The sequence below is a fragment of the Aspergillus oryzae genome, chromosome 2 (assembly GCF_000184455.2).
Source record: "Aspergillus oryzae RIB40 DNA, chromosome 2".
Taxonomy (NCBI): Eukaryota; Fungi; Ascomycota; class Eurotiomycetes; order Eurotiales; family Aspergillaceae; genus Aspergillus; species Aspergillus oryzae.
The window spans coordinates 1,931,890-1,959,854 of record NC_036436.1 but is presented as its reverse complement, the minus strand read 5'-3'; the positions used below and the strand labels follow the sequence as shown (position 1 = coordinate 1,959,854).

At 46.9% G+C, this 27,965-nt stretch overlaps 9 protein-coding genes across 9 annotated transcripts; 6 read left to right on the top strand and 3 right to left on the bottom strand.

Annotated features, from left to right (window-relative positions):
- Positions 1 to 233: 233 nt before the first annotated feature.
- Positions 234 to 2,141, top strand: AO090001000734 (MFS transporter; the record flags this gene model as incomplete). The annotated part of the gene is made up of 2 exons (XM_001819173.3): positions 234 to 363; positions 451 to 2,141. 2 exons carry the CDS (start codon positions 234 to 236, stop codon positions 2,139 to 2,141), a joined length of 1,821 nt encoding a protein of 606 aa, XP_001819225.3.
- Positions 2,142 to 4,229: 2,088 nt separating this feature from the next.
- Positions 4,230 to 5,990, top strand: pdiA (protein disulfide isomerase PDI1; the record flags this gene model as incomplete). Its single annotated transcript, XM_001819172.3, has 4 exons — positions 4,230 to 4,603; positions 4,660 to 5,038; positions 5,120 to 5,559; positions 5,636 to 5,990. The coding sequence occupies 4 exons, from the start codon at positions 4,230 to 4,232 to the stop codon at positions 5,988 to 5,990; spliced, it is 1,548 nt and encodes a 515-aa protein (XP_001819224.1).
- A 31-nt stretch (positions 5,991 to 6,021) lies between these two features.
- On the bottom strand, positions 6,022 to 9,123 carry AO090001000732 (uracil-DNA glycosylase; the record flags this gene model as incomplete). The annotated part of the gene is made up of 4 exons (XM_023234684.1): positions 6,022 to 6,156; positions 7,227 to 7,686; positions 7,742 to 7,864; positions 9,080 to 9,123. 4 exons carry the CDS (start codon positions 9,121 to 9,123, stop codon positions 6,022 to 6,024), a joined length of 762 nt encoding a protein of 253 aa, XP_023089785.1.
- A 4,459-nt stretch (positions 9,124 to 13,582) lies between these two features.
- Positions 13,583 to 13,984, top strand: AO090001000730 (uncharacterized protein; the record flags this gene model as incomplete). Its single annotated transcript, XM_023234683.1, has 1 exon — positions 13,583 to 13,984. One exon carries the CDS (start codon positions 13,583 to 13,585, stop codon positions 13,982 to 13,984), a length of 402 nt encoding a protein of 133 aa, XP_023089784.1.
- Positions 13,985 to 14,602: 618 nt separating this feature from the next.
- Positions 14,603 to 15,013, top strand: AO090001000729 (uncharacterized protein; the record flags this gene model as incomplete). Its single annotated transcript, XM_001819169.3, has 1 exon — positions 14,603 to 15,013. One exon carries the CDS (start codon positions 14,603 to 14,605, stop codon positions 15,011 to 15,013), a length of 411 nt encoding a protein of 136 aa, XP_001819221.3.
- A 563-nt stretch (positions 15,014 to 15,576) lies between these two features.
- AO090001000728 (actin family protein) lies at positions 15,577 to 17,178 on the bottom strand (the record flags this gene model as incomplete). Its single annotated transcript, XM_001819168.3, has 3 exons — positions 15,577 to 16,453; positions 16,522 to 17,020; positions 17,136 to 17,178. 3 exons carry the CDS (start codon positions 17,176 to 17,178, stop codon positions 15,577 to 15,579), a joined length of 1,419 nt encoding a protein of 472 aa, XP_001819220.1.
- A 401-nt stretch (positions 17,179 to 17,579) lies between these two features.
- AO090001000727 (telomere length and silencing 1 family protein) lies at positions 17,580 to 18,737 on the top strand (the record flags this gene model as incomplete). Its single annotated transcript, XM_023234682.1, has 2 exons — positions 17,580 to 18,417; positions 18,493 to 18,737. The coding sequence occupies 2 exons, from the start codon at positions 17,580 to 17,582 to the stop codon at positions 18,735 to 18,737; spliced, it is 1,083 nt and encodes a 360-aa protein (XP_023089783.1).
- Positions 18,738 to 22,018: 3,281 nt separating this feature from the next.
- On the top strand, positions 22,019 to 24,308 carry AO090001000726 (transient receptor potential ion channel family protein; the record flags this gene model as incomplete). Its single annotated transcript, XM_001819166.3, has 3 exons — positions 22,019 to 22,325; positions 22,389 to 23,930; positions 23,989 to 24,308. 3 exons carry the CDS (start codon positions 22,019 to 22,021, stop codon positions 24,306 to 24,308), a joined length of 2,169 nt encoding a protein of 722 aa, XP_001819218.1.
- A 994-nt stretch (positions 24,309 to 25,302) lies between these two features.
- AO090001000725 (RNA-binding protein) lies at positions 25,303 to 26,843 on the bottom strand (the record flags this gene model as incomplete). The annotated part of the gene is made up of 4 exons (XM_001819165.3): positions 25,303 to 25,439; positions 25,514 to 26,513; positions 26,576 to 26,739; positions 26,807 to 26,843. 4 exons carry the CDS (start codon positions 26,841 to 26,843, stop codon positions 25,303 to 25,305), a joined length of 1,338 nt encoding a protein of 445 aa, XP_001819217.3.
- Positions 26,844 to 27,965: the final 1,122 nt, after the last annotated feature.

The following is a 27,965-nucleotide window of genomic DNA, read 5'->3' as shown; positions in this document are numbered from 1 at the left end:
AACTTCAAGGTATGTCTCATCAAGGCATACCTCCTCGTCCATGGCTTTTTCTCACCCTCTCAGTCTGCCTTCTGCTTATTGTACTATATCGCTTCACCCCCCCCCCCCCCCCCCCCTCCCTCCCCGGGTGATTGGAAAGGTGCAGAAGAGCGATTAACCGGAAACCATCTTCGATTACCAATACTTTTTTCGTCCTTAGGATATGAATGTCCATGACTTATCCCAGAAGCAGTATGCGGGAAGATGAAGGGCTGTCGCCTCCGCAGTACCCGGGAGATGATACGCGTCCGACAAGTAGGAAGGAGCTTGCTGGGTGGTATAGCTATAGCTGGGCAGCTGAAGTTTTCACAGTATGTGCCATGGGTATGTACGACGCCGAGCAACGTATCCGACTGAATTTACCTCTGTCAGCTTTCTTTGTGGCTCGTCTAATCTCTGTCTACAACCTAGGCTCTTTCCTCCCTATTACGCTAGAGCAAATGGCTCGAGATCGCGGCGTCCTTCTTTCAGACAAAGTAACTCCATGTCAGGCAACTTGGAAAGCTCCGAAGCAGTTATCGCCACATGAGACATTGAGCCAAACCCTTATCAATGCATTGCGCTATGGTCGAGATGTACCAGGTGCAAGCCAGTGTGTTGTCTACATTTTTGGCGTAGAGGTTAATACTGCTAGCTTCGCCATGTATACATTCTCAGTGAGTGTCTTAGTCCAAGCCGTTCTGATAATATCAATGTCAGGTGCTGCAGACCATGGGACTTATCGAAAAGTCTTCTTGTTGACGTTCGCTCTCGTTGGCTCCATTTCCACAATGTCATTTCTCTCAGTTGTACCAAAGCTCTACCTCCTTGGGGCTCTTTTTGCAATTATAGCAAATACCTGTTTTGGAGCGTCCTTTGTACTCTTGAATTCGTTCCTACCGCTTTTAGTTCGCTACCATCCATCTTTACTTAGGGGCCGCAATGAAATATCCCGTCAGGGTGCAATGGGTGACGATACCTGGGGTAACACTTCCCACGATGTGAATAACGTCACAACTCCATTGCTTCGCTCCGCCCAAGTCGACAATGGAACAATTACAGAGAATGCAGCCCGTGTCTCTCTCGCAGATACATCGCTAGAGTTGGAACTCTCCACGAGAATATCTTCATATGGAATTGGAATTGGTTATATCGGTGCTGTCTTATTACAGATAGTTTGCATTCTGGTTGTCATCAGCACTCATCAAACGACGTTCTCATTGCGACTTGTCCTCTTTGTGATTGGACTGTGGTGGTTTGTTTTCACGATACCGGCAGCACTTTGGCTACGGCCCCGTCCCGGTCCACCACTATCGTGTGCTCAAGACGGAAAACAACACTCATGGCCTGGATATATCATTCATGCTTGGAAGTCACTGGGTCGTACTGTGATTCGGACACGACGCCTGAAAGATATCATGTTATTCCTTGCATCGTGGTTTCTTTTAAGCGATGGAATTGCCACTGTTAGTGGCACAGCCGTTCTTTTTGCTAAAACTCAGCTGGGCATGCAGCCTGCCGCATTGGGTATGATCAACGTTGTCGCAATGCTTGCTGGGGTATTTGGTGCCTTTTCCTGGAGTTATATATCTCGGCTGCTCAATCTTCGCGCATCACAGACTATCATCGCATGCATTATCTTGTTTGAACTTGTACCACTCTATGGCCTTCTTGGATTCATTCCAGCAATTAGAGATTTGGGATTTCTTGGCCTCCAGCAGCCATGGGAAATGTTCCCTCTCAGCATCGTGTACGGTCTGGTTATGGGTGGGCTATCTTCATATTGCCGAAGCTTTTTTGGGGAACTGATACCCCCTGGGTATGAAGCAGCCTTTTACGCCTTGTACGCTATCACCGACAAGGGCTCGAGCATCTTTGGCCCAGCTGTCGTTGGCATAGTCACAGACCGCTATGGGGAGATTAGGCCTGCATTTGTCTTCCTTGCTATTCTGATACTGCTCCCACTGCCGCTCATGCTCCTTGTGGATGTTGACCGCGGAAAAAGGGACGCGCTTGCATTGTCAGCAGAGTTGGAAGGTAGTCAAGAACTCAATGCGCCTACCTATGGAGCGGTGCCTTGTAATCGGAACGATAGTGAAAGCGCTGTAGTGCAGAGTGAGTGATGATTAAAAACATTAGCCCTTCTTACACCAGCATGTACTTGAATGTGATCGGGGTATCATGGGTCGAATAGACAAGAGGTTTGTGCTGTTGTTTCCGTTCCTACTTATCCCATTTCTGTCTCAGACTGCCAACAATAGCACAGGAGCACATTTATGGGCTGTCCTGCAACGTGGTTAGTATGCCGTAGGAGGACAGACGTGTAATATTTTGTCTCATCTCTAGCTAGGGCAGGGGGCAGGAACTGGAGGTCACGGTTTATAGAAACTGGCTACTGAATCAACACGAGAGGTGTTTTTGCGTGTGGTATCTCATGCAGAATACGTGTATATTACGATTAATCCGGAGTATGCGCATAATAAGTGGGATATGAAGCTACGGAGTCCGTTAGGAAATAATGGGCCGAGATAAGGTAACCCTACCACTATCAGGTAGGTGTCACCTAGTAGTACCACTAGTAGTATTCATTCAACCCACCTGCCAACTGATGGTTGGTCGGCCATGGTTCAACGTAAGTTATAGCTTAATAGTATTTCTATGAGAAACCTATATACTGTAGAACATAGAGATACAATTCCTCGGAGAGAATGCGAAAGAAGAGTGGAAAGGAAGAAAGATAAAAAAAAACCCCCAAAGAAAAGAATAGGTATCTACTCGATAAACGGTTCTAGTACATATGGACATTTTCTCTTGGGATCCTATCCTTGACGCCTTATACTATTTTATACCTATAATTGATATATTGAAAATGCATCATTACTTCTGGCACAATAACATGCTCTAATATGTGATTTTATACACACTTGATACCCACCCCCCCCCCCCCCCCCCCCCCCCCCCCGGGGCCCACCCCATCTTCTCAATAAAACCCATTTCTTGAGTTATATATCAAATACAAACCAAACCAACACCTTCATTTGGCTATCTGATATGGAGAGAATATATGGAAACGCCGCTTTTCCTGGGACTGTGATTGACGAGTAGGTATGAATGACCCATGATAAAGGAAGGCAGCAAAGAGGATAAATATCTCTTCAGTAGTTGATTAAATGGCACATTTACAGGATAAAAACATCTGTATCTGAGTGCATGTTGCATGTCAAAGCATTGCTAACTACTCTGTACAGTTACTACCTATAGACTTATGGTTGATCATTGCCCAGCTCAAATACAAGGTTTTTATAAATAAAAAATTATATATATAAGCATAGACACTTCTTATATAATGGTAAGTGTAAATGTAAGTTAAAAATTGTTTTCCTTGATACAAAAAGGTAACATTGGAACTACTTGGTCTTGGATATGTATGGACTCTGGTATATGTATACAATAATATAGTGAGCTAAAGTATATCCCCACTTCCAAGCATTCCACTCGTTACACCAGCAGCTGATGAATGGTAGTGATTTTCATTCCCTCCCTTAGGACACAAGGCACATACAGAGCTAGAAAGCAATAACTGTATGTCTCACTTGTCAATTAGCTAATACTTACTTCGTAGGCCAGCAGCAAACCAATATGTCCTGAAACCTCCTACGGATAATAACAATAAAAACACTATTTTAAAATCACCGGATCCATGGGTGAGAGGTTAGGTGAAATACTCAGAAGTGGCGTCCCCAGTATTGCCCAGCGGCCACTATTGAGGTGCCGCCGCACTATGGGGCGCTTCCCGACGCTAGTAGTTAGGGTGGTACCTGAACTTCTTACAGGTAGTCAGTCCCTTGCTGTGTGTCCATTCGAGGCGGGCCCCAACAGACCAGTCAGGTTGCCCAGACACCAGCTGACTGCAGAAAGAACAAACTGTCCTTAACTCCTTCCCATACAAAGCCCACTACTTAACTAGGCTTTACCTATTCACCTCCCACTCCTTCCCATCTTTTTCTTTTTAAACCCTCGTTGCATCTTGATTAATTAAACAATCCCCCTCTGTTCGTTGTCTTCTGACAGAGGAAGATTGGGAAGTGCAGACGTCACTTGCTGCTTTCTTTCAAAGGGTACTACTAGTATTCTCCATACCCTGCTGTCCCCATAGACAGTACAGCGCGTCATCCTTTGGATATTGTCACACTTGACAAATTCGCGACACCATGCGGACTTTCGCACCTTGGATCTTGAGCCTTCTAGGGGCTTCTGCTGTAGCTTCTGCTGCCGATGCGACTGCCGAAGCTCCCTCCGATGTGGTCTCGCTCACCGGGGACACATTCGAAACTTTCGTCAAGGAGCATGACCTAGTTTTGGCCGAGTTTTTTGCTCCCTGGTGTGGCCATTGCAAGGCTCTCGCTCCGAAATACGAGCAGGCCGCCACTGAGTTAAAGGAAAAGAACATTCCGCTGGTCAAGGTTGATTGCACCGAGGAAGAGGCTCTTTGTAGGGACCAAGGTGTTGAAGGTTACCCCACGCTGAAGATTTTCCGTGGCCTTGACGCTGTTAAGCCTTATCAGGGAGCTCGTCAGACCGAGGCGTAAGTGTCACCTGTTTGTTAGCCTTGCTCAAATAATATTGACGCTAGTATCATAGGATTGTTTCATACATGGTCAAGCAGTCACTACCTGCTGTGTCCCCTGTCACCCCAGAAAACCTCGAAGAGATCAAGACTATGGACAAGATTGTCGTTATTGGTTATATCGCGTCTGACGACCAGACTGCCAATGATATATTCACCACTTTTGCCGAGTCACAGAGAGACAACTACCTCTTCGCCGCCACAAGTGATGCATCGATCGCTAAGGCAGAAGGTGTTAAGCAACCTTCGATTGTTCTCTATAAAGACTTCGATGAAAAGAAAGCTACTTATGATGGAGAGATTGAACAGGATGCCCTCCTCAGTTGGGTCAAGACTGCCAGTACCCCCTTGGTGGGCGAGCTGGGCCCAGAGACTTACTCCGGATATATAACGGTATGTCACAAGACACAATCTCAATATCGCTTCACAACGTTTAGTAAATAATCATGAGTTTCTGACATGGGTTTGGTTAAGGCTGGCATTCCACTGGCGTACATTTTCGCCGAAACCAAAGAAGAGCGTGAGCAGTTCACCGAGGAGTTCAAGTTCATCGCCGAGAAACACAAGGGTTCCATCAATATTGTCACCATTGACGCCAAGTTGTACGGCGCTCATGCAGGCAATCTCAACCTTGACCCCTCCAAGTTCCCTGCATTCGCTATTCAAGACCCTGAAAAGAACGCCAAGTATCCTTATGACCAGTCGAAGGAAGTCAAGGCCAAGGATATCGGTAAATTCATCCAAGACGTTCTTGATGATAAAGTAGAGCCAAGCATTAAGTCTGAGGCTATTCCTGAGACTCAGGAAGGTCCTGTTACTGTTGTTGTCGCGCATTCCTATAAGGATCTCGTCCTTGACAACGAGAAGGACGTCCTTCTCGAATTTTATGCGCCATGGTGCGGACACTGCAAGGCGTAAGTTTTCCCCCTCTTTCTCTACAACGAATTATATCCACTCTCGCTTGCGAATACCTAATTAAACCTTGAATAGCCTTGCCCCGAAGTACGAGGAACTTGCAAGCCTTTACAAGGATATTCCTGAAGTTACCATCGCCAAAATTGACGCAACGGCCAACGATGTCCCCGACTCCATTACAGGATTTCCTACTATTAAGCTCTTCGCTGCCGGCGCCAAGGACTCCCCAGTTGAATATGAAGGCTCTCGCACGGTGGAGGATCTCGCCAACTTTGTCAAGGAGAATGGCAAGCACAAGGTCGATGCTCTTGAAGTTGATCCGAAGAAAGAACAGGAGAGTGGCGATGCCACCGAGACTCGGGCCGCCTCTGACGAGACCGAAACTCCTGCTGCTACTAGCGATGACAAGTCTGAGCATGATGAATTGTAAATTTCATTTGGCCTGATAGTTTGATCCATATTTATGTGAATTCTTGTATTCTACCAGCAGTTTGAGCAATCGCAGCTACTTCCGGCTTAGGAAACTGTTGTTCTATCCTACGCGCAAGCTTCTCGCGCGCTCGCAGCTCAGCCGTACTAAACCTGAACCTTCTTGGCTCAATTTTTGGGTAGATTTTTAAACCCCCCTTTTATACTTTGGAAAAGCTGGGGAAACAACTTGTCAGTTGTGTACCCCTAACGCATGACTTTAAAGTTACCTTTAAAGACTGTAAATCACCGTAATGGGTCCGATACACTCTAGTTGAGTATAGTAACTCCTCATGCTATACTCGATAGGTTACTAGTTATCACCGTCTACTGAAGTTCTGGCACCGCTGAGCTGTGTTCCACTGTTCCTATCTTGCATGCCGGTTCTTAATGGCCAAGCCAGCTGTCCCGTACTCTCCATAACACCGGTGAGCATTGGGAAGGGCTCAAAGCTCACCCCTATGCATATTAGTTATTGGCATCAAGAGATTCCCTGTGTAATCTCTCCAGATATCGAGGGCTGCCTCAGAGAACGACATTCAGAAATGTTTAGGGGGAGGTAGCAAGATTGCCTCGCGATTGAAGTGTATAATGCAAGGCCTACGATCTACTATATAGCACGCCAAAGGGGGAAAAATGTTAAAAGCTTTAAAGGTGTAGATTACAATTCTAGTACATGTCGAAACCGAACATGTATGCACAAGAACTCCAAGCGACGCCGAGGAACGTTGATCATGACCTCACATAATTTGTATCCTGCTCCCAATAGGTAGAACAAAAGCACCAAAGCTGGCATCGTTTGAGTTAACTCCACACGTTTAGCTCGCTGTCTCTGCGGCTGCTAGAGCTTCGAGGGCATCGGTATCATCATCAAACTCATCTGTATTTTGGAGCTCCAAGGGCTGCGTGATCATGTCAGCCAACTCTGGGGCTCGAGATTCAGATCGCTTTGCAACAGAGTCTGCTAGTTTGTCAACGGAGGCGGAGGGGCTTTGAATAGTAGCGAGAGGGGTGGTAGTCTTTGTTTTCGAAGTCAGGCTCCAATCAATGGCCTCATCTGGACCGTAACGTTCAGCCAGCCACTCGTTACATTTTTTAAAATGTCCATTGGTGAACTAATTACAAATCTTTGTCAGTTGTACTCAGAGAGAAGGGTGGAGCCAATGCCACACAAAAGATATGAGGAGTTTATACTCACAAAGCCCCTGGATGCACTGAGTGGGCTAGGATGAACCGATTGAAGTACGTAATGCTTCTGTCGGTTAATACCTGCCACACGCTTCCCAGCGGGTGTACCCCATGCAAGAAAGACAACTCCGTGAGATCGCACTCTAGCTACAATGTCAATTGCTTTCTGTGTAAACCGTTCCCATCCTTTGTTTGAGTGACTAGCAGCTTGGTGTGCACGGACTGTTAGACAGGTATTAAGAAGCAATACTCCACGCTCAGCCCATGGTGTCAGAAGCCCTCCTTTGTTAGGTGGTCGTTGAAAGGACGGGTAGTCATTTTTGATACCTGTGTAGATATTGACTAGGGAGGGAGGAGCTGGAGTCGGAGGTCGAACAGAAAATGCTAAGCCATGAGCCTGGTTATGATTGTGATAGGGATCTTGTCCGACAATCACCACTTTCACCTTGTGAAGGGGCGTATGGCGAGACCTAGGGCAGCGTAAGTATACTTGTACCATCAGAAATGACCATACCGGCACTGTACCAGGAATATATTTCGTTCTCCGGCGGAAACATTTTGACTCCCGATTGCTTTTCTTTTTGGAGGAAACCTTTCAACGCTAGAAACTCAGGTGTCACCAATTCCTCTTTCAGCTGAGCCAGCCAACTCTCATCCAATGTGTCGATCTCAAGCTGTAGGAGCTTCCTCTGTTCCGGGGTCAACGACGCTACCCATCCTTGCTTATTGAAGCTGGACGAGCAAGACGTTGATTTAGGTTCAACTGTCTTCACCTTGGGAGGACCGAAGAAGGATGTGATACTACCATTCTTGGGCTTCTTCGCATCGACGGGTGAGGTAGTTAAATGACTAGCACTGCGCTTTTGGCCTGCTGGACTTGACATGTTGTGTGTGTGTGTGTGTGTGTGTGTGTGTGTGTGTGTGTGTGTGTGTGTGTGTGTGTGTGTGTGTGTGTTTGGGGGTTAGGGGGGCAATCGACTCGTCCTTAGGCCGTAGAAAACAGAGACCAATTGTGGCTGTGAAGTTGTACGGTAAGAATTGGAGAGCGCGATGACAACAATGGTGATGTCAATCGGATAAGAGAGTCACATAATACGAAACACCGTTGCATGCGCGCAGGATATAGAGCTGAAGTATGCTGGACTACTGATGGTTTAACCAACAATCTGGACGCAACGCGTCAAGAATCGGTAGACTGACGCGTGACTATAATCTATTCTCGATATGGTAAAAGAGCCAACTAGCCCCGAGTGCGGAATTAGTCCACGGGCATTTTTACAGCAATACGGAGTATTGTACATTGTATTGGATTTGGATACATCCTTAAAAGTAAATACATTACTAGACTGGATCATCTCGAAAACCTACCTAACCAGAATCAGTGGCACTGGTACATAGTCGGGATTGATTAGATAGTACGACATCTACGGTAGATTCTCCGACACATACGGAGTACTCCGTCCTCCGTTAGTAACTAATTCGAGAATCTTTACGAAGTACTTGATTGAAGTCGTCCCATAGTTGGTACCACTAGTACGTACTACTAGGTACCGTGTATTCTGCGTCCCAAACCCAAGTATAGTGACTAACCTCTTTTGGATACTTGGTCTACACCCCGGCCGTGACGGGACTCAGTACTACGTAGTTGGTGGCTAGACTTTGACCTAAAATCAGTTCGAACCAATCATCGGAATGGAGAAAGCGCAATGGCTACTATTGCATATCATCATCGCTCTACTTGACGCACTACATGCCACTTCATAGAATCATTGTACGGAGTACTACCTATATTTTTGAAGTTCCTGATCTATGTCACTGGTACACAACCTTACGAAATGGAACTGACGTGGCTCGCTGACACACCCCAATCGCGGCGTCGCACCAGAGCCTTGAGGGCGTGTGCCCATTGCCAAAGAAGAAAGGTGCGTCTATGCGTGCATGGGTTTCATGGCATGTGAGGAAAGTCGATTGAAGTAGCAACTGGGCTCGACTAAATGTGTGAAAAGAAACGCTGTCGTCATTTAGGTACATGCAGCACCCAAGACCAACATCAACCTACCTGTCTGATCGAACAAAATGAGCCCGATGTTACAAAACACTCATCAATTAATCCACCGACAACTGGATTACAACTCAATCCAAGGAACTTTCACCCTATTTCTCCAGATTTCCACCGGACAGAGCGCTTTGTGGGAGATCTTAATCCGGAAGCCGTGATTCGGGAAAGACTGGACGTCTCATGTGAAAGTCAACTTCGAGACAGAATCGGACTCTGGATCAGCTCACCAGCTACATACAGCAATGCAGAAAGCAGAGAAACAGTTGCTGATGCAGATACTACTGCCCCAGGAAATCCATCTGAACCTCTCGGGCCACAATCTGTGGCAAAATTATTACACCAGCGGTACGCAAATGCCTTGAAAGCTTGTGAGCGCCTCCCTCTTTCGACACGAGATCGCTTGATTCCTATTTATTTCTCCAGGGTTAATCATATTTTACCACTTGTCAATAAGGATTCGTTCCTTCTTGCCTATTCTGAGGGGATGACATCAGCGTTTCTAGAGAGGGCTATATGCCTTGTTGCTGCGAAAGACCGAACGGCCTATCCTTGGCTTCGGCTGGCCACAAGTGGGCCTGTCATGACGCCACGCCAGTTCTGCTCTGAATTGTACAGAGGCCTTGTAGTCGCTCTCAATGAAGGGCTTGAAACTGACCGAGTTACTCGTATCCGCACTTTGGCGCTGATGTCCTTGCATTGTGAGGGCTATGAAGGGGCAGAAGCCGCCTCCATGCACCTTTGTCAGGCGATTCACCAGGCTCAGACGGTCGGCTTGCATCTTGACCGTCCTGGCCAAGTACCAGGGGACTCCTTAACAGGCCTTTTTTGGTGCTTGTGGACGTTAGACAAGATGCATGCTTGCATAGGCGGTCGTCCTGTTCTCTTCGCAGACCGGGACATTGGTATTGAGAAGCCCGGGTTAAAACCCTCCCATGCGAGGACTGCATTTGATGTTTGGTTTGCAATTTCCGATTTACTCGCCCATGTGATTTCATTCTATAGGCCAACTTCAGATCATACAGTAGGGTGGGAGGCCGGGTTTCCAACTTTCGAAGAAATTATGGGCGATAATGTTCGCGAGGATCTGGACTTTGTTACTCTTGGTGGGTACTAATTTTCATCAAACTTAGCTCTCTCGGCCAGCCCATTACTGTGTCTTTTCTTGCTCACTAAGTCAAATGAGAAACTAGGCTTCCTCGAGCTTTTTTACCATGCCGTTGCCATCCTTTCATGCAGATACAAGTTGACCGGTCGCATTGATGGCTCCAAACCTTCATATATACGGCAGGGTCTTTCTGCTATTCGAATACAATCCATCGTAGCCACCGAATGCTCCCAGGATCTCCCTCCAATTCCCATTGTTCCATATGCGCTCACACTATCTATGGGTGTGTCGTATCAGCAGTTTCGCTCGAGCAAGCTTATTACCCATTTCGATCGGGCCAAAGCTAGCTTGGAAGCTTGCTGTACACTTCTAGAAGCCTTAGGGATCTCCTGGTGTTCTGCAGAAGCAATGGCACGGCTAGGGCGAAAAGCCCTACACCAGATTGATGGGTTAAACCTTGGTATCCACAACCCTAGACAAGCTCACAGGCAGTCGCCGACGCCTGGCAGCACGCTCATTAACCCTACAAACGCACAAAGTGCTGCGCCGGTCTTACCGCTCTCATCTTATCAGCGCGATGACCATCCACTTGCTGACGTGTCTGCTACCCAACAAATTCCCTCACCTCACGGATCGTTGGTCCCTCCAGAGAATAACATGCAAGTTTATGAGACCGATGGGTTCGCCGATATTGACGTGCTTTTTGGTGACTTCTTAGATTTGTCTTTACCTACAAACTTCTGGGATCCGGTTTTCTTGCCCTGACCAGCAGCATAGGGGAACGTGATGTTACTTTGTAAGAAAAGTATGTGGGAAGGACTGCACCAATAGTGCCTGTCTTGGGAAGTGTTGCTGGGTGGACGATTTTACGATTTCTCATCCGCAGGAAAGCCTTTCGGATCAGAGGCAATGCCGATCGTCATTAACGACTGGGTCTAAGGCTTCCCTTGCTTTTCAGTGTTTCCCAGCGACAGGTGGTTGCCTATTCCGATACGAACTTCCCTTGCCTTATCTTGCCTTAAAAGACATTTTTGAAGAGGCTATCAAATCTTTTGTTAGTAGATGAATTCCAATGCCTGTACTTCATGCACCGTCCATGAAGTTCTCGGACGTCCATGATCGGTGATCCCGGTCGGCACTTCACCCAGTTCTAATACGAATCATGGTGCGGGTCGACGGCAGTTGACTAACTCTTCTTGGGGATAGGGTGTCCAGGAGCAGAGGTAGAAAGAGGGCTAATTGACTACCTCTGAGTCCTAACGATTCATGTTGCCACTAGATATTGTGCTTCATGATTCCCAGGGAGACAATCTTGAGCTTGAGTGGGGATCTTTTACATATAGAAAGTAACAACTGCATAAACAGTGATAATGTAGTCAAAATTATCGCTTCGCCTTTTCGTCCTTCGTTCATGTATATATTCTTTGCCTTTAATCACGGAAAGTTTCTAAGAATAAGCGATTTTTTGGCAGTATTACTATAGGTATGCATTTGTGTTTCTCATCACGGCTACCTATCCGACATTGTTCGATCTTCTCCCGCCTCTCTCACTCACTATGTACCGTCTCTCTTTTACCTAATGAAACTTATTTAACGGGTGGGAGATTCATGAACTACTGATGATAGTGATAAACAATGGTAATAATAAGTGCTTAATAAAAGTAGAGGTTTCTCTTTCGCATTGGTAAATGACACTAGGCAAAGAAACGATAAAAAGGGGAGAGAAAGGTTCCCATCTCAGTTTACGGCTGATCCTTATTACTCAAGAGTACATGTTCATTACATGGATCTCCTAGTTTGGCATTTCATAAAATTAGCTCTATAGCAGTCTACAAAAGGTTAGACTAGTATGTACCAAAGAATACTGCCGTGGTGCAAAGGCGTTTGATTGGGTCCTTCCCCTGAAATCCACCTCGTCCCCTCACCCTTGTGGGAACAGCTCTGGCAGGCTGGCAGCAGTGTCACAGCACATTATCCTCTCGTCTTTAAATCCCCACCTATTCATTGTTTTAATCTAATTTAATTTTTCTTTCTGCCTCTTCATTCTTTGATTCTGAGTTGCCACTGTTTAAAAGCACAATCTTCACATTGTCCCATGCCGTTTGACTTTTTATTTCCCACTTCATTACGCGGGTGAAGTATATGTTATCAGTTTGCACTAGTTCAATATCCAACTGTATTCGTCACATCTTGCATTGCATTCACCTAAGAAAACTGCGGAGAAAGTTGATTTGCACCCAGCTACTAGCCGGTGAGGTTTATTACTAGGGGTTATATATCTCAGCGTCTTTGGATTACACGCAGTGACCTGAGTAGTTCTTATACAATCTCTGGAGTCTGCTCTCTCTTCCTCTCTTCCCTCTCTTGCGATTGTTTCTGGTCGTGAAAGCACCGTTTTTGGCGACTACGATGCGCCCTGGAGCTTGAATGTGTGAATTTGACGTGGAAAATACGGCATATTACTCAATAGAGAAGTGGCCCAGTGTGCTACCTGTGGTATCATGTGGAGATAGAGATACACACATTTCTCCGGAGCCACCCGCGCTGAAAGAATAAAGAGTTTGGTGGATAATCGTGCTCAAGGAGTCCCTGCTGGACCCTAACCTAGCATTCATGGCTCTCATTTCCAAATCGCAACAGCAACGGACTTCCGCCACTGACGCAGAAATAAGGGCAAAACATAAGTCAGAATATAGCAAAGACATTAGTCGAGTACCGATCCATCCAATTTCTCAACTACAAGGACCTTTCGAGGAATCAATTGTTGAAGCTACCGAAAGCACTGGAAGCGAACGGTTGGTTGGGCTTGACGCACAATCCCGGCGTAGAGACCTGCTAGAGAGCATCGAATATAAACGACTGTGCGGACGAAAATGGCTCCAAAGGCCCGGAGAAAGGCAAGTAGTTAACACGCCTTCATAAAGCACAACCCTCTATCTTCTGGTCAACGCGCAAACTGACCAGTCTTAGGTATCATCCGATTTGGAAGCTTATCGCTCAAATATCCTTCGGCATCCATCTTCTAGTTAAGAGGCTCGCTAAGTCCGACTTTGAAGTTTTAAAAATACTTCAAAATCATGTGGATGAGTTGGATGGTTTTCTTGGAAGGTCAACAGAGGACTTTCTTTTGATTCAGGTCGATGTGCGCACACGAATTCAATACCTTAATCTTCCCCTTCAGAACTTGGTGGTCTTTGACGAGATGTTGCAAGACCGCAACTTCCGCCTAACCATGATTGACTATAATTTAAAGATCGAACATGCTATTGAACGATTCGCTGCCGCCATTGAAGACGCACTGAAAGATGTGCAGAAGGGAAAGGAGGCGATTGGGGTTTTGTGGCGGTATCTGAAACAGTCTGCAGAAGAATATGGACCACTGTCCAGTAATTTGTTAGCCATTTACAAAGCCATGCTAGCAAATACAGAGGGTTGGAATGTAGCATTCTCGAATCTCCGCCGTCAAGGGGTTGCGCTCCAATCCGCACTGTCTCAGCTGTGTCTGGCGATCACCGAATTGCAAAGGCGTGTAGGCATAGCGAGCAGAAAAGAGGCCGTAAGTACAAGACTGACCATTTTCCACTTTTACTTAGCCTTAAGTTAGATTTCTGACGAAGAGCAGGTGTCTTTGACACGGACTGCGACTGCACCGCCCCGAGACAGGTCAATCAGAGAACGACTATTCAAGAAGCGGGCATCGACCATACTCCCAGGCCTCTCGAGCTCAGAAAAGCCACTGCCAAGTGACCCGTTCTTAACAAATGTAATAGACGCCCGGCCTGAGGCGCCTCTATCTAAGCAGGTTGAATGCCTCAGGGTCACGCGAAAAAGTGCCCCGAATCTTCGAGCATTGCATGGCTCTCAGAGCTACGAAGGGCATATCGCTATTTCAGATGGAGCGGAATGTGGGAATCTTGTCGCACATGGCTCTATTCCAACCACGCTTGTGCCGAGAATTCAAAGGAACTTGAGTAGGAGATTGTCGAAGGCTGTACCTACTAGTAAGAAGTTTAAAGGAGAAAATGCTGGAATAAAAGGATCTCGACCCGCTACTGCCCCTAGTAGGGGGTTGAGGTCCCGAAGCATTTCCTTGGAACAGTTGAAGGGCTTCTGGAGATTGAAGAAAGACCAGCAGTACGAGCAGCAAGATATAGTAGGGCCACCACCCATACCACTGCCAACTCGGCCTTACACTGCCCAAGGATCAGCGAAACGAGAAACTATGCTAAACCAGTTCTTGCATCATTTCAAGTCAGATAGGGTGATTGATGCTTGGGAGGACACAATTCAGAAAGAGAGCGCCGTCCGTCATCCTTCGCAGAGAAGGAAGGATGAGCCTTACAGCAAGTTTCGTGCGATATCAACAACGCCTGGGACGTCCGCAGAGCTTCAAACAAAGCTTTTTGAAAGCGACTTGGAGAGATCAATGTCCTGGTTTCAGGAACACCCATCACAGAACACATTTTCGCTAAAACCAAGACGTGATGTTGCACCTAGAATCCACGTTCTTTCGGTCCATATGACACTAGGGGAAGACGAAGGATGCTGCGTCAACAATACCCACGATAACGATATAACAAAGACAGACACACAGTCGACCGTAACAGCCCTACCGTCTGTACCACCTCCATAAGTAGGCTGCATGAGTGTGAATCCCTGTCGTTGCAGCAGCTGACCTCCCATGTCAAACACCGAATGCTAGGGGATGCGACTTGGAGACCTTTTCAAGAGTGGGAGCGCTACGCTCTCAGCTGATTTGAGCACGACTAAAGACGTTACATTGTCAAAATAACCTATGTGATGCTGTTCTTTCCGAAAGGGCCGATATACTTTCTTCTTTCCTTCATTCTCAGATGTAGTATGTACGGGATGTTAACGAGCAGTCAACTTCAGATGTCTTGCGGTCAATGTCTGTTAGAGCATAGAATGGCGCAAACCGTACACTGAGTTATTTGGCATTACTTGTACAGCTATGTAATATAACAAGAGATCAGCCCTGCTGCTTTTTCAGACCAGATCTTATGGGAAAAGTCTTTTCTCAAACCATCAAAGTAGTACAAGAACGCCTAGAAAAAGCAAGAAATAAAGAAATCAAATTAGAGAAATGAAGAAATTCAGATCACAAAACTACAAAAATCCAACTAGCGAACCACGGGCATAGCAGGATAGCATGGGAAAAGCAGGACAGACCGAAGGTTACTTGCAGCGCTTCTCGACGATAGTCGGGCCATGTTCTTCGTATTCCTTCTTCGAAATCCACATTTGATGGAAAGTTCCCAAGCTAGCAAGGATACTTCCTCCAATCCAAGACCCGAATTTGCGCTCGGCCGTGTTGCCTGGCGCGGAGATCCTAACCCGTGGTCCTGGGTAAGTCTGCATAAGTTCTTGGTTGAGGCGGTCGGTGAAGCCATGGAGTAAGCTGGATGCACCCGTTACGACGACATTAGCTAATAAATGCGGGCGGATGTCAACGTCAACCCCGTTGAGTGCGTTCTTGATTAGCTCAGGCACAGTCTGAGCCTGTGTTGGAGCGGGGAATGGCGACTCCGTGTCTGGGATAGCAGCTTTTGCATCGAATAAGGACTCCACCACTCTATAGCGATCAAGACCGAATACTTGGTTGTAACCGTCTGGGAACTCGAATGGCCGTCCAGGGTTGCTTTTAGCCACTTCCTCGTTCGAGACCCCACTCGGGCCCGTTGCAGAGAGCTTGTTGGGTCCAGGCCACACCTGGACCACGCACTCTTTGAACTCGGAAAGGGTTCGCTCTTCAAGCAGAGTGCGGTATGAAGCGTCCGGTGCCTTTCCAGGTGGGAAAGTCTTGTACTTTGCCTGCGAAGGTTGACCTGCGTCGACAGCAGTTTTCGAGGAAATGAGGTAATGAGGGGTGATGGTAATAGGTTGTGGTGTGTTAGCCTTGAAAAGAGCGCGGATTTGTGATGAAATGTAGTCGCCGCCTAGAGGGGAATGCTGAACCCCACGTTTTAAAACCATCCCATCGTGCACTGGGGTTACGGAGATATTAGAAGCACCGACGTCAACAACAAGGGCAGAAGCTTTCCCGGATGCGAAGCTGAAGGAGCACTAAAGTGTCAGCAGCAGAGTATGCCGGACGGCTTAGGGCGAAGGGTAGGTACATACGCTGCCAGAACGCCGTTTTTTGCCAAATAGAAAGCCGGTGTTCCCCATTTTTCCATCGCGATCTCGATGGTCTTTTCACGCGCTTTTGTAGGGTTCCAGCCACATTCAGACATCAAGAGCGGACTGTCCGCGAGAGGCTTTTCCTCAGTTTCCACTCCCTCCATCTCTGTGGGAAGCTCTCCATCAGCAATATCGTTCAGACCATTTTGGAATGGATTTCCCGGTCTAGGGCCCGTGAGACGCGACGTAAAAGAATACTCCCACACTTTCTCTGCCATGTCCCAATCCTCCACAATTCCATCTCGGCCCATTGGGTTGTGGACGGACAAGCTAGGGCGCGGGGTGACAAAGACGTCATCACTGAAGATCAGCCTGTCCTGTCCCTCGGAGGTGTATTTCCCATAGTATGTTGGGATCAGGGACTTCGGCGTGTCTTCGCCTGCAAAGCCGGCGCGCGTTGTCGAAAACCCAGGATCAAGTACGATAGCTGAAACCTCATCTGTACGTAGCGAGCTGTCAGTTTCTGCTCTGCTCCGAAAAGGATGTAATCTATGTGGTAGTATGCATATAGGAAAGCTCTTCACTGCACGATGCATTTTCGAGAGATGACATACCTCCACCGTATTCAGCAGTCGAAGGTGGAATGGATGGGTTCATGGCGGAATTAAAAGAGAAGCACGGCAATTCGAACAGTAGCGAAATGACCCAGCGGTTCGGCGACGACAGCTAGAGAGGGGTAAATAGTTCTGGGTAAGGCCAGCGCGGCAACTCTGTGATCAGGGAGGCTAAAAGCTTGGGTAGTGATGGAGGTGATTTATAGAGGGCGGGTGTGTTTTGCGGTGCGGGAACTAAACTTAAAAGGCCTGGGCGGGCGTACTTCATCACCTACACCACTCTGTACTGCTACGAAAGAGCTACGGGTTCACCTCTCATGTACGTACGTTTCTATAGCAGGGGACTTGTATTCTACTTGAATTCTCTCTTCTATCCACTGGACTGCCAGTCTGTTCTCTCCCTAGATAGATATCATACACCATATCTCCCTTGGAGTCACAACGATGATGGACACTAATCCTACCTCGAACCCGGAGACTCTCTTCCGACCGGTAAAGAGAAGAAAGTTCTTGCGACGTCGCCCTGAGGACACGCTAGAAGATTTCCGCATTGAAAATCGAAGGGATGACGGGGACTCGGATCCTACCACCCCCGCTCAGTCCCAAGCAGACAATGATACCGTGCACCCTACTGATCTTGCTCGCCTACGACGTCTTCATCGCTTTCGCAAGGGTGGCATTGGATTTTCTACTACCTCACGACAGTTGGCAAACAACGATAAACAAGCTATCGTATCTACGGAACCAGCGGAGGATCTCGAGGCGCAGAGAATCCAAGCTATGTGTGACCGATTTACAGCACATACTGGGCAGACGGTGGATGTTGACAGACATATGTACGATCTTGCATCATACCCTCTTCTGTGGCCCGTATTGTCTGTAATGGAGACTAACAAGATAAGGATGGCTTATATAGAGACCGAAATGGCTAAGCGACACCAGCACACTGTCCCGACAGATGATTCAGATGGCCCTTTGGTGGGCGAATCCGATTCTGCGCCGTCCACAACCGTCCTTCCTCAACGTGAACCAGCGTCTTTAGGTAAACTCCACGAGATTGATCTTGGCCAGGAGACCAAGCTACATAATATCGCACGGACGGAGGCAGCTACAAGAAAGTTAGCAAGAGACGATGAATATGAGCATCTCAATCATGGCGGCTCTTTCTTCAAAGCAGCTCCGATGGGAAAGGATGAGGGACTATGGCGTCGTCAGAAACGACGAACCAGTGAGGATGTGGAGAGAGACAGACTCGTAGAAGAAGTTCTGCGCGAAAGCAAACGTAAGCACTCCATCCCTTCCTGTGATCCCATCGGGCGTGGTCTAGCTCTAACAACTAAAATCACATTTCTTGTAGTTGATGTATATGAGGAACCAGATCATGAAACAGCGGCAGCAGGAGACGACCAAGCTGCTGATGACAGAGTCGCTGAACAGTTTCGAAGAGACTTCCTTGATGCCATTCAGTCACGTCGTCGGGTGACGCGAGTGAAAAACCCCAAGACCGCGAAAGCTGAGGCATCGCGGGGTCCTAAGCTGGGAGGCAGCCGGAGTGCTAGAGCGGCGATGCGGGAAATGCAAGAGAAGCAAGGACGTAAATGAATATTCACTACAACCTACCAGGCCCACTCATCGGGGGTCTTGGATAATCTCATCCTTACTATGACATACTTGTCGCTCGTGGCACCACCTTACATTATGGATATACTTCGGTGAGATTGGTGTTCCTGAGCGAGATCAAATTAGTGGACCTCGATATATCCCACTCGAGCAGAGACATCACCGTTCTTATCTCTGTATGGCGCATTTCCCCATTCCATGGAGATAAACGGGCGTGTGGAATCGTTTAATTACCGCCATTTCTCTCTATCTCAGGTGTTTCTGCCATGCCATCCAGCGCCGGTAGGGAAGCCTTTCGGTTACCTATCCACGATAATGTTTCATGTTCCAAGTTGGGTGGTGTGGACACCTGAAGGGTCAACAACATTAGTCCCTCTGAAAGTTGGTGCCACCTTCCGTTCCGTTGTGCTCATAGAGGAAGCCTGCTAAGGTCGCCGGGGTGGGCGACGACTATTTTTCTATCTTTGAAGCAAAAACCCAACGTGCAACAGTATTGTTAATCTCGCTTACGTGAGTGAACTATATACGCTACAGTATTTTTTGTACATGTGTATTTCACTTTCTAGCGTTGTTACAGTTGTAGGACAATGCAAAATGGCGTTCAGCCAGAACCTTTAATTGACTATGAAGGGAGCTCAATATACATACATAGGTGCTACCGGGGAGGACGAAACAGCCGCATATTACCTTATACAATTGCTTAATATGTGAAGCTACTAGCTTACCTGCGGTGACTGCCTATCGAGTACTAGGACCTAATAGAGGCACTAGTTTACTGGTCTCCTGCCCGTAGGTAAGAGTAGTATTATGTTGGCCATAGATACCACCTATATATATCCGCAATATATACTCCGTACAACGCGACATAGGATTTCTAAGCCAATGTTTCGATGCTAAGAACCAGCTCTACCAGTTTCTTCTAGAGGTGGGGTTAAATCCTGAAGCCAGATGCTTATTTCAAGACTACCGAGCAAGTGACAGCTAGTGATTAGGAAATTTGTTCTTGTGGGATCTTCTATGATCGCTATATTCAACGATAGATTGCGGTTACCATCTTGATTTAGCACTAACTGCGTAGTAGTTTGGCCCGTCCTTGTAGCCTCGTATGCTGTGTGAGATTCAGGGAGCTAGACGGTGCAGGTGACGGAACTGTCCAGGAGCACAAAAGAATTAGGGAGCAAAATAGATAACAAACCCAATCGACACCAGTCTTTAGTTTACGGAGTATAATGGCGGGAAAGAGACTCGCTTAGCTGGGTAAGCTCTGTGGTATACATTTCAGTACAGAGCACGAGGTGTTTACAGTACTCATATCCAGTGCCAATGCCATCCATCCATACTTCAGAAGCTAACCTGACACATGCTAGCCCACTGACGCAGTTTGATTGCTTGGAGCTCCAGGCTCCAGCCCATCCCCCCCCACCTCAATCCGTTTGGCATCCCCTTCTAATTTATTTCTGAAGGAGAGAGGAATGGCAATGATGAATAATTGCATATGGGAATTAACTCTACAAACAAGATCATGTCCATCTAGTAGAGCCTTTTGAATTAAAAGCAGCGGCATTTCAGACTTTTGCTCTAAAGTTGTACCCCCTTTTACGCCAGGGAAAGAAGACAAAGAAAAAGAAAATCCTAGTACTCTATACAGAGTACAGACGATATATCGGTATTATTGACATCAGTAACGTTATCTGTGGCGTAGCCGGTCTCCTGTGGCGGGTGGTCAGTGGAAGTGTGCGCTGAGTAGTCGTGTGGGTAATTTTCATTTTCATTTTCCTTTTTTTTTTTTCTGTCTTTTCTTTCAAACTTCATTAAGGGCTCCTGTTTATCAACTTGTTAGTAGTACAGTACGGAGTATGGTTATAATGTATATATGTACATCATCTTGAGATCTGATCTCTCTGCTTCTCCCTCTCCTCTTTTTTGTTTTAATGTTTGAACTAAAAACTCCACTAATGTGTAACAAATACGCAGTAATGTATCATAAGTTATGGTAGAAGGTGAAGTTCTAGGTTATTTGAAAAATATCTATAAATGGATCATACAGATATGAAGATTTTTAAAAAAAAAAAATGAATGGGAAAAGTCAGCTATCCGCGCGCTGGAAATGTTGGAATCTCTTTGACATAGTACGTACAAAAGCAGTACGTACTATGTAAAATTACCTTTATTTACCTTGAGTACTGTGATGCCAGCATATCAGTGGCCCCATAAAGAGGTCTAGAGTCTAGACGGCTCCAGACGGTGCCATTCTTGGGCCGTTCTGAGCCGGGCACTGGGCCAATCAATGGCCTTGGTGGGACAAATCTTGAGACAATTCAGGGGCAAGGTGTCGGAGTCTCGAACCCTACGACGAAGAACTAACCACTTGATGCTGCCCTGTTAATTATTATTAGGCATTCTCGGTACGGTAACGGGTACCACTTTTTACTAGTTAGTTCTGGTGCCAGCTATTCGGTAGGGAGATTGGCCCGCACTGTGCGTATACCTGTACTGTACCGATCCAGCCAGACACCCTGAAGATGGCTTCTCTTCTATCACTGATCGACTGATTGATTTGCATATCCTCCCCTCCTTCTACTCTCCTTCTCCATCATCGCTCGTTTGGCATACAAATCGTATTGCTAATTTTGCGCTGCTTCTTGTCTCTTTTCGTCTGTTTTGCCTCTCTTTCACTTCATACGCTCCCTTGCGACTCCTTTTTCTGAACTCACTCGCGAGCTGCTATTGTTTCTTACAATCCATTTTCCTTCACTTTTTCTCCTCATAGTCCATACAGCTCTTCCCTTCCCCTGCCGTGTCTTTTGAGGCCGAGGAAAGGTGAGCTACAATAGACGGAGTGAGCGAGAGGACTGAGTGGTCCTAACGCTTTCCTTGTGTATGCCTCTCTTTTGAAAGCCTCAACTTTTTTCGCTCAACCTTCCCCTCCTTCTCCCCAATCCTTTTCCCTGTCTTTTGATGCTCTTCATCTTCGCGTTGGGATTGCTTTCTTCGAAATAGTTCTATATACGATTGTTTCTATTCTACACGGGTTGACCCTGTGGTATTTCTGATTCTCGGCCGGTCCGGTTGCTATCAGCTCGATCACTTGGAGTTTGCACCATCTTTAATCATTTAATCGCCTTCAGAAATTCGTCTCGATCGCCTATCGAACCGAAGAACTTTCGAATTGGGATTCCGTGCTTGTGAGCAACCGACACCTGAACAACACGTTTGATGTTGGCACTTGAACTTAAGTATTAGAAAAGATTGTTCTTGCCGAAATGCGGGTTCCTATATCACATTTTACCTTAATTGCCTTGGGCCTGTCCCCCGTGCACGTCCTCGCAGCGGACACGCTTAGCACAAATGGCATTTCAACCTGTCTGACAGGCGCAGAAATACAAGTGCAAAAGTTGGACGTCACTTACACGCGTTCCACTAGAGTGGTAGTCTTCGATGTGGCCGGAACAAATGAAAAACAGCAGAACGTTACCGCATCTCTGTCGGTTTATGCATACGGCAATGAAATATATAGCAAGTCATTCGACCCTTGTGGCTCGGAGAATCATGTCGAGGAACTTTGTCCTGGTAAGTTTGATCAAAACGGAAACTCTTTTGCCTATGACACTGACTTATTTTTTCTCGATGAAGTCCCTTCCGGCGTCTTTCAAGCGACTGGTTCGCAAGAAATTCCAGAATCCTTTGCTAGCCAGATTCCCGCGATTGCTTTTGCCATACCCGATTTGGATGGGCAAGTAAAACTGGAGCTGAAGTCCAAGGATGATATCCACGAAGTTGCTTGCATTGAAACACAGTTGTCGAACGGAAAGTCGGCGCAAATGCCAAGCGTCACTTATGCAGCCGCCGGTGTAGCAGGTGCCGCTCTGGCAATGAGTGGTCTGTCTATCATAGGTGCTGCCGGTCATCCCGGGGCAGTCTCTTCTAGTCCGGGGTTTGGTGATGTCATGGGATGGTTCCATAGCATGGCTACAAACGGCATGCTCAGTGTCAACTACCCAACAGTGTATCGCAGCTTCACGAAGAATTTTGCCTTTAGCACCGGTTTAATCCCGTGGGGTCAAATGCAGCAGTCTATCGATAACTTCCGAAAGTCGACAGGCGGAAACCTCACAGAGAACAGTTACGACTTCCTTCGCAATGCTACACTCGAGTTTTCAAATGGCTCGTCGACGGACACAAGTTCTAAAGTCAAGCGAGGATTCAATTTAATTATAGGCGCTGCTGACTTGGGTATACGTGATGTTTCAACTTCTTATAGTGCGAATTCGACATCTGGCGAGGCTAGTGATGACACAGTCAAAAAGGTTGTCTCTGGTATAGAGGCTTGGGCGGAACAGCTTACCATCCCTCAAGCGAACATATTTATGACATGCCTGCTGATATTCGCTATTGTTATAGCTGCTATTACGGTGGGCATTTTACTGCTTAAAGTTATCCTTGAGTTATGGGCGTTGTATGGATCATTCCCTGCAAAGCTCACGAATTTTCGCAAGGACTACTGGGGTTTGTTGGCCAGGACTATTACCAACCTGATTCTTCTTCTCTATGGGATTTGGGTCTTGTATTGCGTCTACCAGCTCACCGGTGGAGATTCGTGGGCCGCGAAAGTATTGGCCGTTGTCACGCTTGTCATATTTACCGGTGTCCTGCTTTTTTTTGGTCTCCGAATCTGGTATGTGGCTCGTAAATATAAAGCATCTCAAGGTGATGCCTCTGGCTTGTACGAGGATACAGAGACCTGGCGGAAGTACAGTCTTTTCTACGACAACTACAAAAAGGATTACTGGTGGCTCTTCGTCCCTGCGATCGTGTACATGTTTGTCAAGGGTGTAATCATCGCTGCGGGCAATGGTCATGGCCTCGTTCAGTCCGCGGGTCAACTCATTGTTGAAGCTCTTATGCTAGCACTTCTGCTATGGTACCGGCCATATGTTGCAAAGTCGAGCCAGTGGATCAATATCAGCATCCAGGTGGTCCGTGTATTGTCCGTTGCTTGTGTGTTGATCTTTGTTGAGGAGCTTGGTCTTTCGCAGACTACCAAGACTGTGACGGGTATTGTCCTTATCGTTGTGCAATCCGCCCTCACAGGCATCTTGGCCATCCTCATTGCCGCTAACGCTATCATTCTTTGTGTCCGAGAAAACCCCCATGCGAAACGGAGAAGAGAAGCCAGTAAGTTGAAAGAGCTTTTTGGACTATTCGGTATGCTAACAACCGGCGTTTTACTCAGAAAAAATGAACCGTGATATCGATGATTTGACTCCTTTGGATGCGCGGGAGTCGCTTCTTATGGAGAATCCACCCCGAAAAGAGTACACAGAGATGAGCAAGTTTAATTTCACCGGCCCTTACGAACCCTATCGGGACCACTACGATTCGAAGTCACGATCAAGCCCTACAGGAAGCACAGACCGTTTGGTGGATCCTCCTGGCTATCATGAAAGTCAACATGGTCGAAGTCTCAGTCGAGAAAGCCGGCATACCCGTGATAGTCGTGGTTCCCCGGATGGTCGTAAACCTACCGCTCCAGGTTATGGCTTCGCCTATTGAGCCATTAGGTCATGGAAGCAATTCATGATACACCGCCTTCTGCAATATTCCTTATTCAATTCTTAACCATCTTTCTTTCACTCCCCACCCTCCATTTCCCTGTGTCTATAGAAAATTCTTCTTGCCAGACAACTGAATTTAGCGGATTTGATGTTACTCCTTCGCTGTATGTACCATGTTTGCCCCCACCCAATTTTCGCATATATACGCTTCAATACGTGTCGATATCAGCCTCACATTTTGTCACAACCAACCAATAATTGCATTACTCTTATAAGACACCCGAGCCTTAGTAAGACAATAACATTACATTAGGCATATCTCTAGTGATCTTCTATAGATAAATAGCTGGGCCTGCTTGTATTCGGACACAGACGAAGGATTAATTGTCAGCGTCAAAATAAAGGGAGATCCTGTAGCTGGCACACCTTCCAAGGCATGAACATACCAATGGTGCATTATAGTGAGGTGGACTTTATGGTAGTTTTAGTAACAAGTTGCGTCCTATAGTTTCATGAATTATAGCCTCCCTTCTATGTTATTTTTTTCATTTCTGTTTCTAATCCCAAGTGCATATTGGCTGTCCACTAACCGGCATAGATGGCATAGGCTCACAGTACAATACCAAGTGTCCTCCATCTCTCGATATTGACAGCGACGATCTTACACTTGTTATTTCTCTTTACGTGTCTTCCTTTCTATTCTTTCGCTCTCTCTCCCCCTCTCTTTCTTTTTTTCGGGAAGGATTAAGCAGGCAGTCGACAGCATGTTCATAAAGGAGACAAGAGCAGCATCGTTGAATAAGTACATTAGACACATCACCAATTTCGGAAGACCCTTAGCTCAACACACGGCATCATGGTCTGCCGCCACTTACAAAAGCAAAAATTTGAAAAGAAGATCAGGTAACTGAGAAGTTGCTGCCGAATGGTTTAACCCCCACACAAAGAGGAAGGCCAGAATGTCAACATCCGAGTAGAAGAAGCGCATCAGTTTAGCCACGAGCATAAGGATGAAAGCCACGATGGCCTCCACGACCTCCACCTCGGTAATTGGCTCCAGGTTTTCCAGCATTTTTGGGCCCAGTTGGAGCGTTGGCTGGTGCGGCACTCTGAGGCTGCGGCGTCGGTCCTGAAACGGAGTTAGCAGTCGGATGGTATACGAGTATTTAACAAGCGGACGATTCGAATTCTACCAATACATACCACGTCCCATACTGCCAGCTCGATTCATGGCTTGCGGTCCCGTGGGGATGTTGGGCTGGGGTACTTCATCGTACATACCTTCCCAGGAAGTTGGACCGCCCTGTTGATAGGGAGAGAACGCCCGGTTTTCCATGGCCCGACGAGCCTGCTGTTGTTCATACTTTTGTTGTTCAAAAGCAATCTGCTCATGGGCGTTGTAGCCTGGGCCTCCCCGAGGTCCTGAATAATTTCCACTCATGCTCACGTTTCCGGGACTACTGCTCCCTATGTTGATAGCATTCCCCATCTGTCCTCCTTGACCTTGGTTTTGCATCTGCTGCATCTGCTGCATCATGGTGGAATTCATCATATTCTGCATTTGAGGCGTCTGACTTTGAGATGGAGGACTCATGCTTCCCTGTTGTTGACTATTGCCCATTTGCATCTGTTGCATCTGCTTCATCTGCATTTGTTGCATCATAGCTGGGTTCATTCCACCCATGCCCATTGCGCCCATGCCTTGACCCTGAGCGGCAACGGCCATCTGTTGCTGCATTAAAGCGAAATATTGCTGCATCCTTTGCCAATACTGCGCCATCATCTGTGGAGTCAAGCCACCAGGCATACCGGCCGGTCCTTGAGAGCCTTGTTGTTGAGAACCATCGCTGCCAATTTGAGCACCCTCACGGAAACCGTCTCTACCACGGCGGTTCCTGCGATCCTCTTCATCCCGCAAATTACCACGTGGTTGAGCTTTCTTGACCTCAATAGGTTTACCCAGTATCTCTAAAGGACGCGATAGTGCCGCTTCAACGGCAGCTTCGCTGTCAAACGTCACAAAGCCAAAGCCGCGAGGCCGACCAGTGTCTTTATCAATCATCAAAGTAGCATCGACCACACGACCGAATTGCATAAAAAATTGTTTGAAGTCTTGCTCGTTAGCTTCTTGGCTGACGCCACCAACGAAGATTTTGCTTGTCTTTTCTTGTTCGTCACGAGGGATTGCACGCTTCGGATCGATCTTAAAACCATATAAGCCTCGCTTTGTCTCAGAACTTTAAGGATATGGGATGTATAACTCACGATTTTTCCATCCAAGTAATGCTCCTTGACCATGACAGTATTGACGGTCTTAGGGTCTCTAAAAGTTAAAAAACCAAAACCCCTAGAGCGCCCTGTAGCGCTGTCCCGCATCACGGTGCATTCCTGTACCTCTCCGAACTGGGAAAAGTAGTCCTTTAGAGATTCTAATCGCTAAGTTAGATTGCTGACGGCTGTGCGGGATTACTACCAACGGGTCTTGGAGGTACATACGGTCAGTTGTTTCCCAGTTGAGACCGCCAATAAACATCTTCCTATACAACGCAAGTAGTATTAGTATGAGTGTCTCAGTCTCAGTTACCAACAGTAAAGAGAGAGATAGATAGAAAAGACATAGGAGATGAGAGAAGGAAAAAGAAATAAACAAGAAGAAAGAGGCAAGCAGGGCTTCGATCTTGGCTGTTGGCAGGCTGGCTCTGTGCCCTCTGAGAACAAGGACAGCATTGTTGACGGACGGCTATTGCGATGTAAGAGCTTATGAACTGAGATTCGATACCATATTGACAGGCACTAACTTCACTCGAGAAGCGGAAGAAACCAATGGAAGCAACGCGTAGGGGAGCATTTCTTTTTCTTTTGTTTTGTCTCTTTCTGTCTGCTTTTTTTTTTTTTTTTTTCTCTTCTTCTTTCTTCATGGTCGCTTCAGGATGTTTCGTCAGTCTGTGACGTACACATACACTGACGGGGGCTGCGACTGGTTGGAAGGCTCATGGTGACAATCAACCTCTAGTCAATAATCCACTGGTTTACTAAGCGATCCAGTGGACTGCAGGTCAAACGTAAGACAATTCCTCGGGGTCTGGGAGGTATGCGGTGGTGATAGCAAAGGCCACAAGTTGAAGCATCTCAGGCGGAATAAGTCAATTGTTTCTCTTTCTCTCTTTTTCTTCTCTGACCAAGGAATCTCTGCCTGTCTAATAGTCCGAAGCTAGGTAAACTGTTCGCAACCACAAAGCCAAGGCACCTACTCTTGTTCTGTTCTCCTCTGCACTATCAAGATAACTCGACAAGAAGCTATATAGCATCAGCTATACTATAGTCGCTCGCGACAATGGCCCGTAGAGACAGGGGTTCGAAGTTTGTCTTTCCGCAATTGTCACATCGACGTTGTGCCGTTGATATGTATCCCCACTTTGTCCCTCAAGATGCCAGAGGTAGAATTTGTCCCCACCAGAATGCTCTCCATAGCTAAGCCTGACGAGGGTCTAAAGACTCTCTATCGAAGATTGGCCATATTCTTGTTTTCTCTAGCAAGTATGTTTGGTTTTCCATTGGAGAAAGACCTGAATGCAGGCCGAAGAATTTGATCACTTTCTCCACTGTACCAAGCAGTCACATGTGTATAAGCCCTCCCACGAACTTGCGATATCAG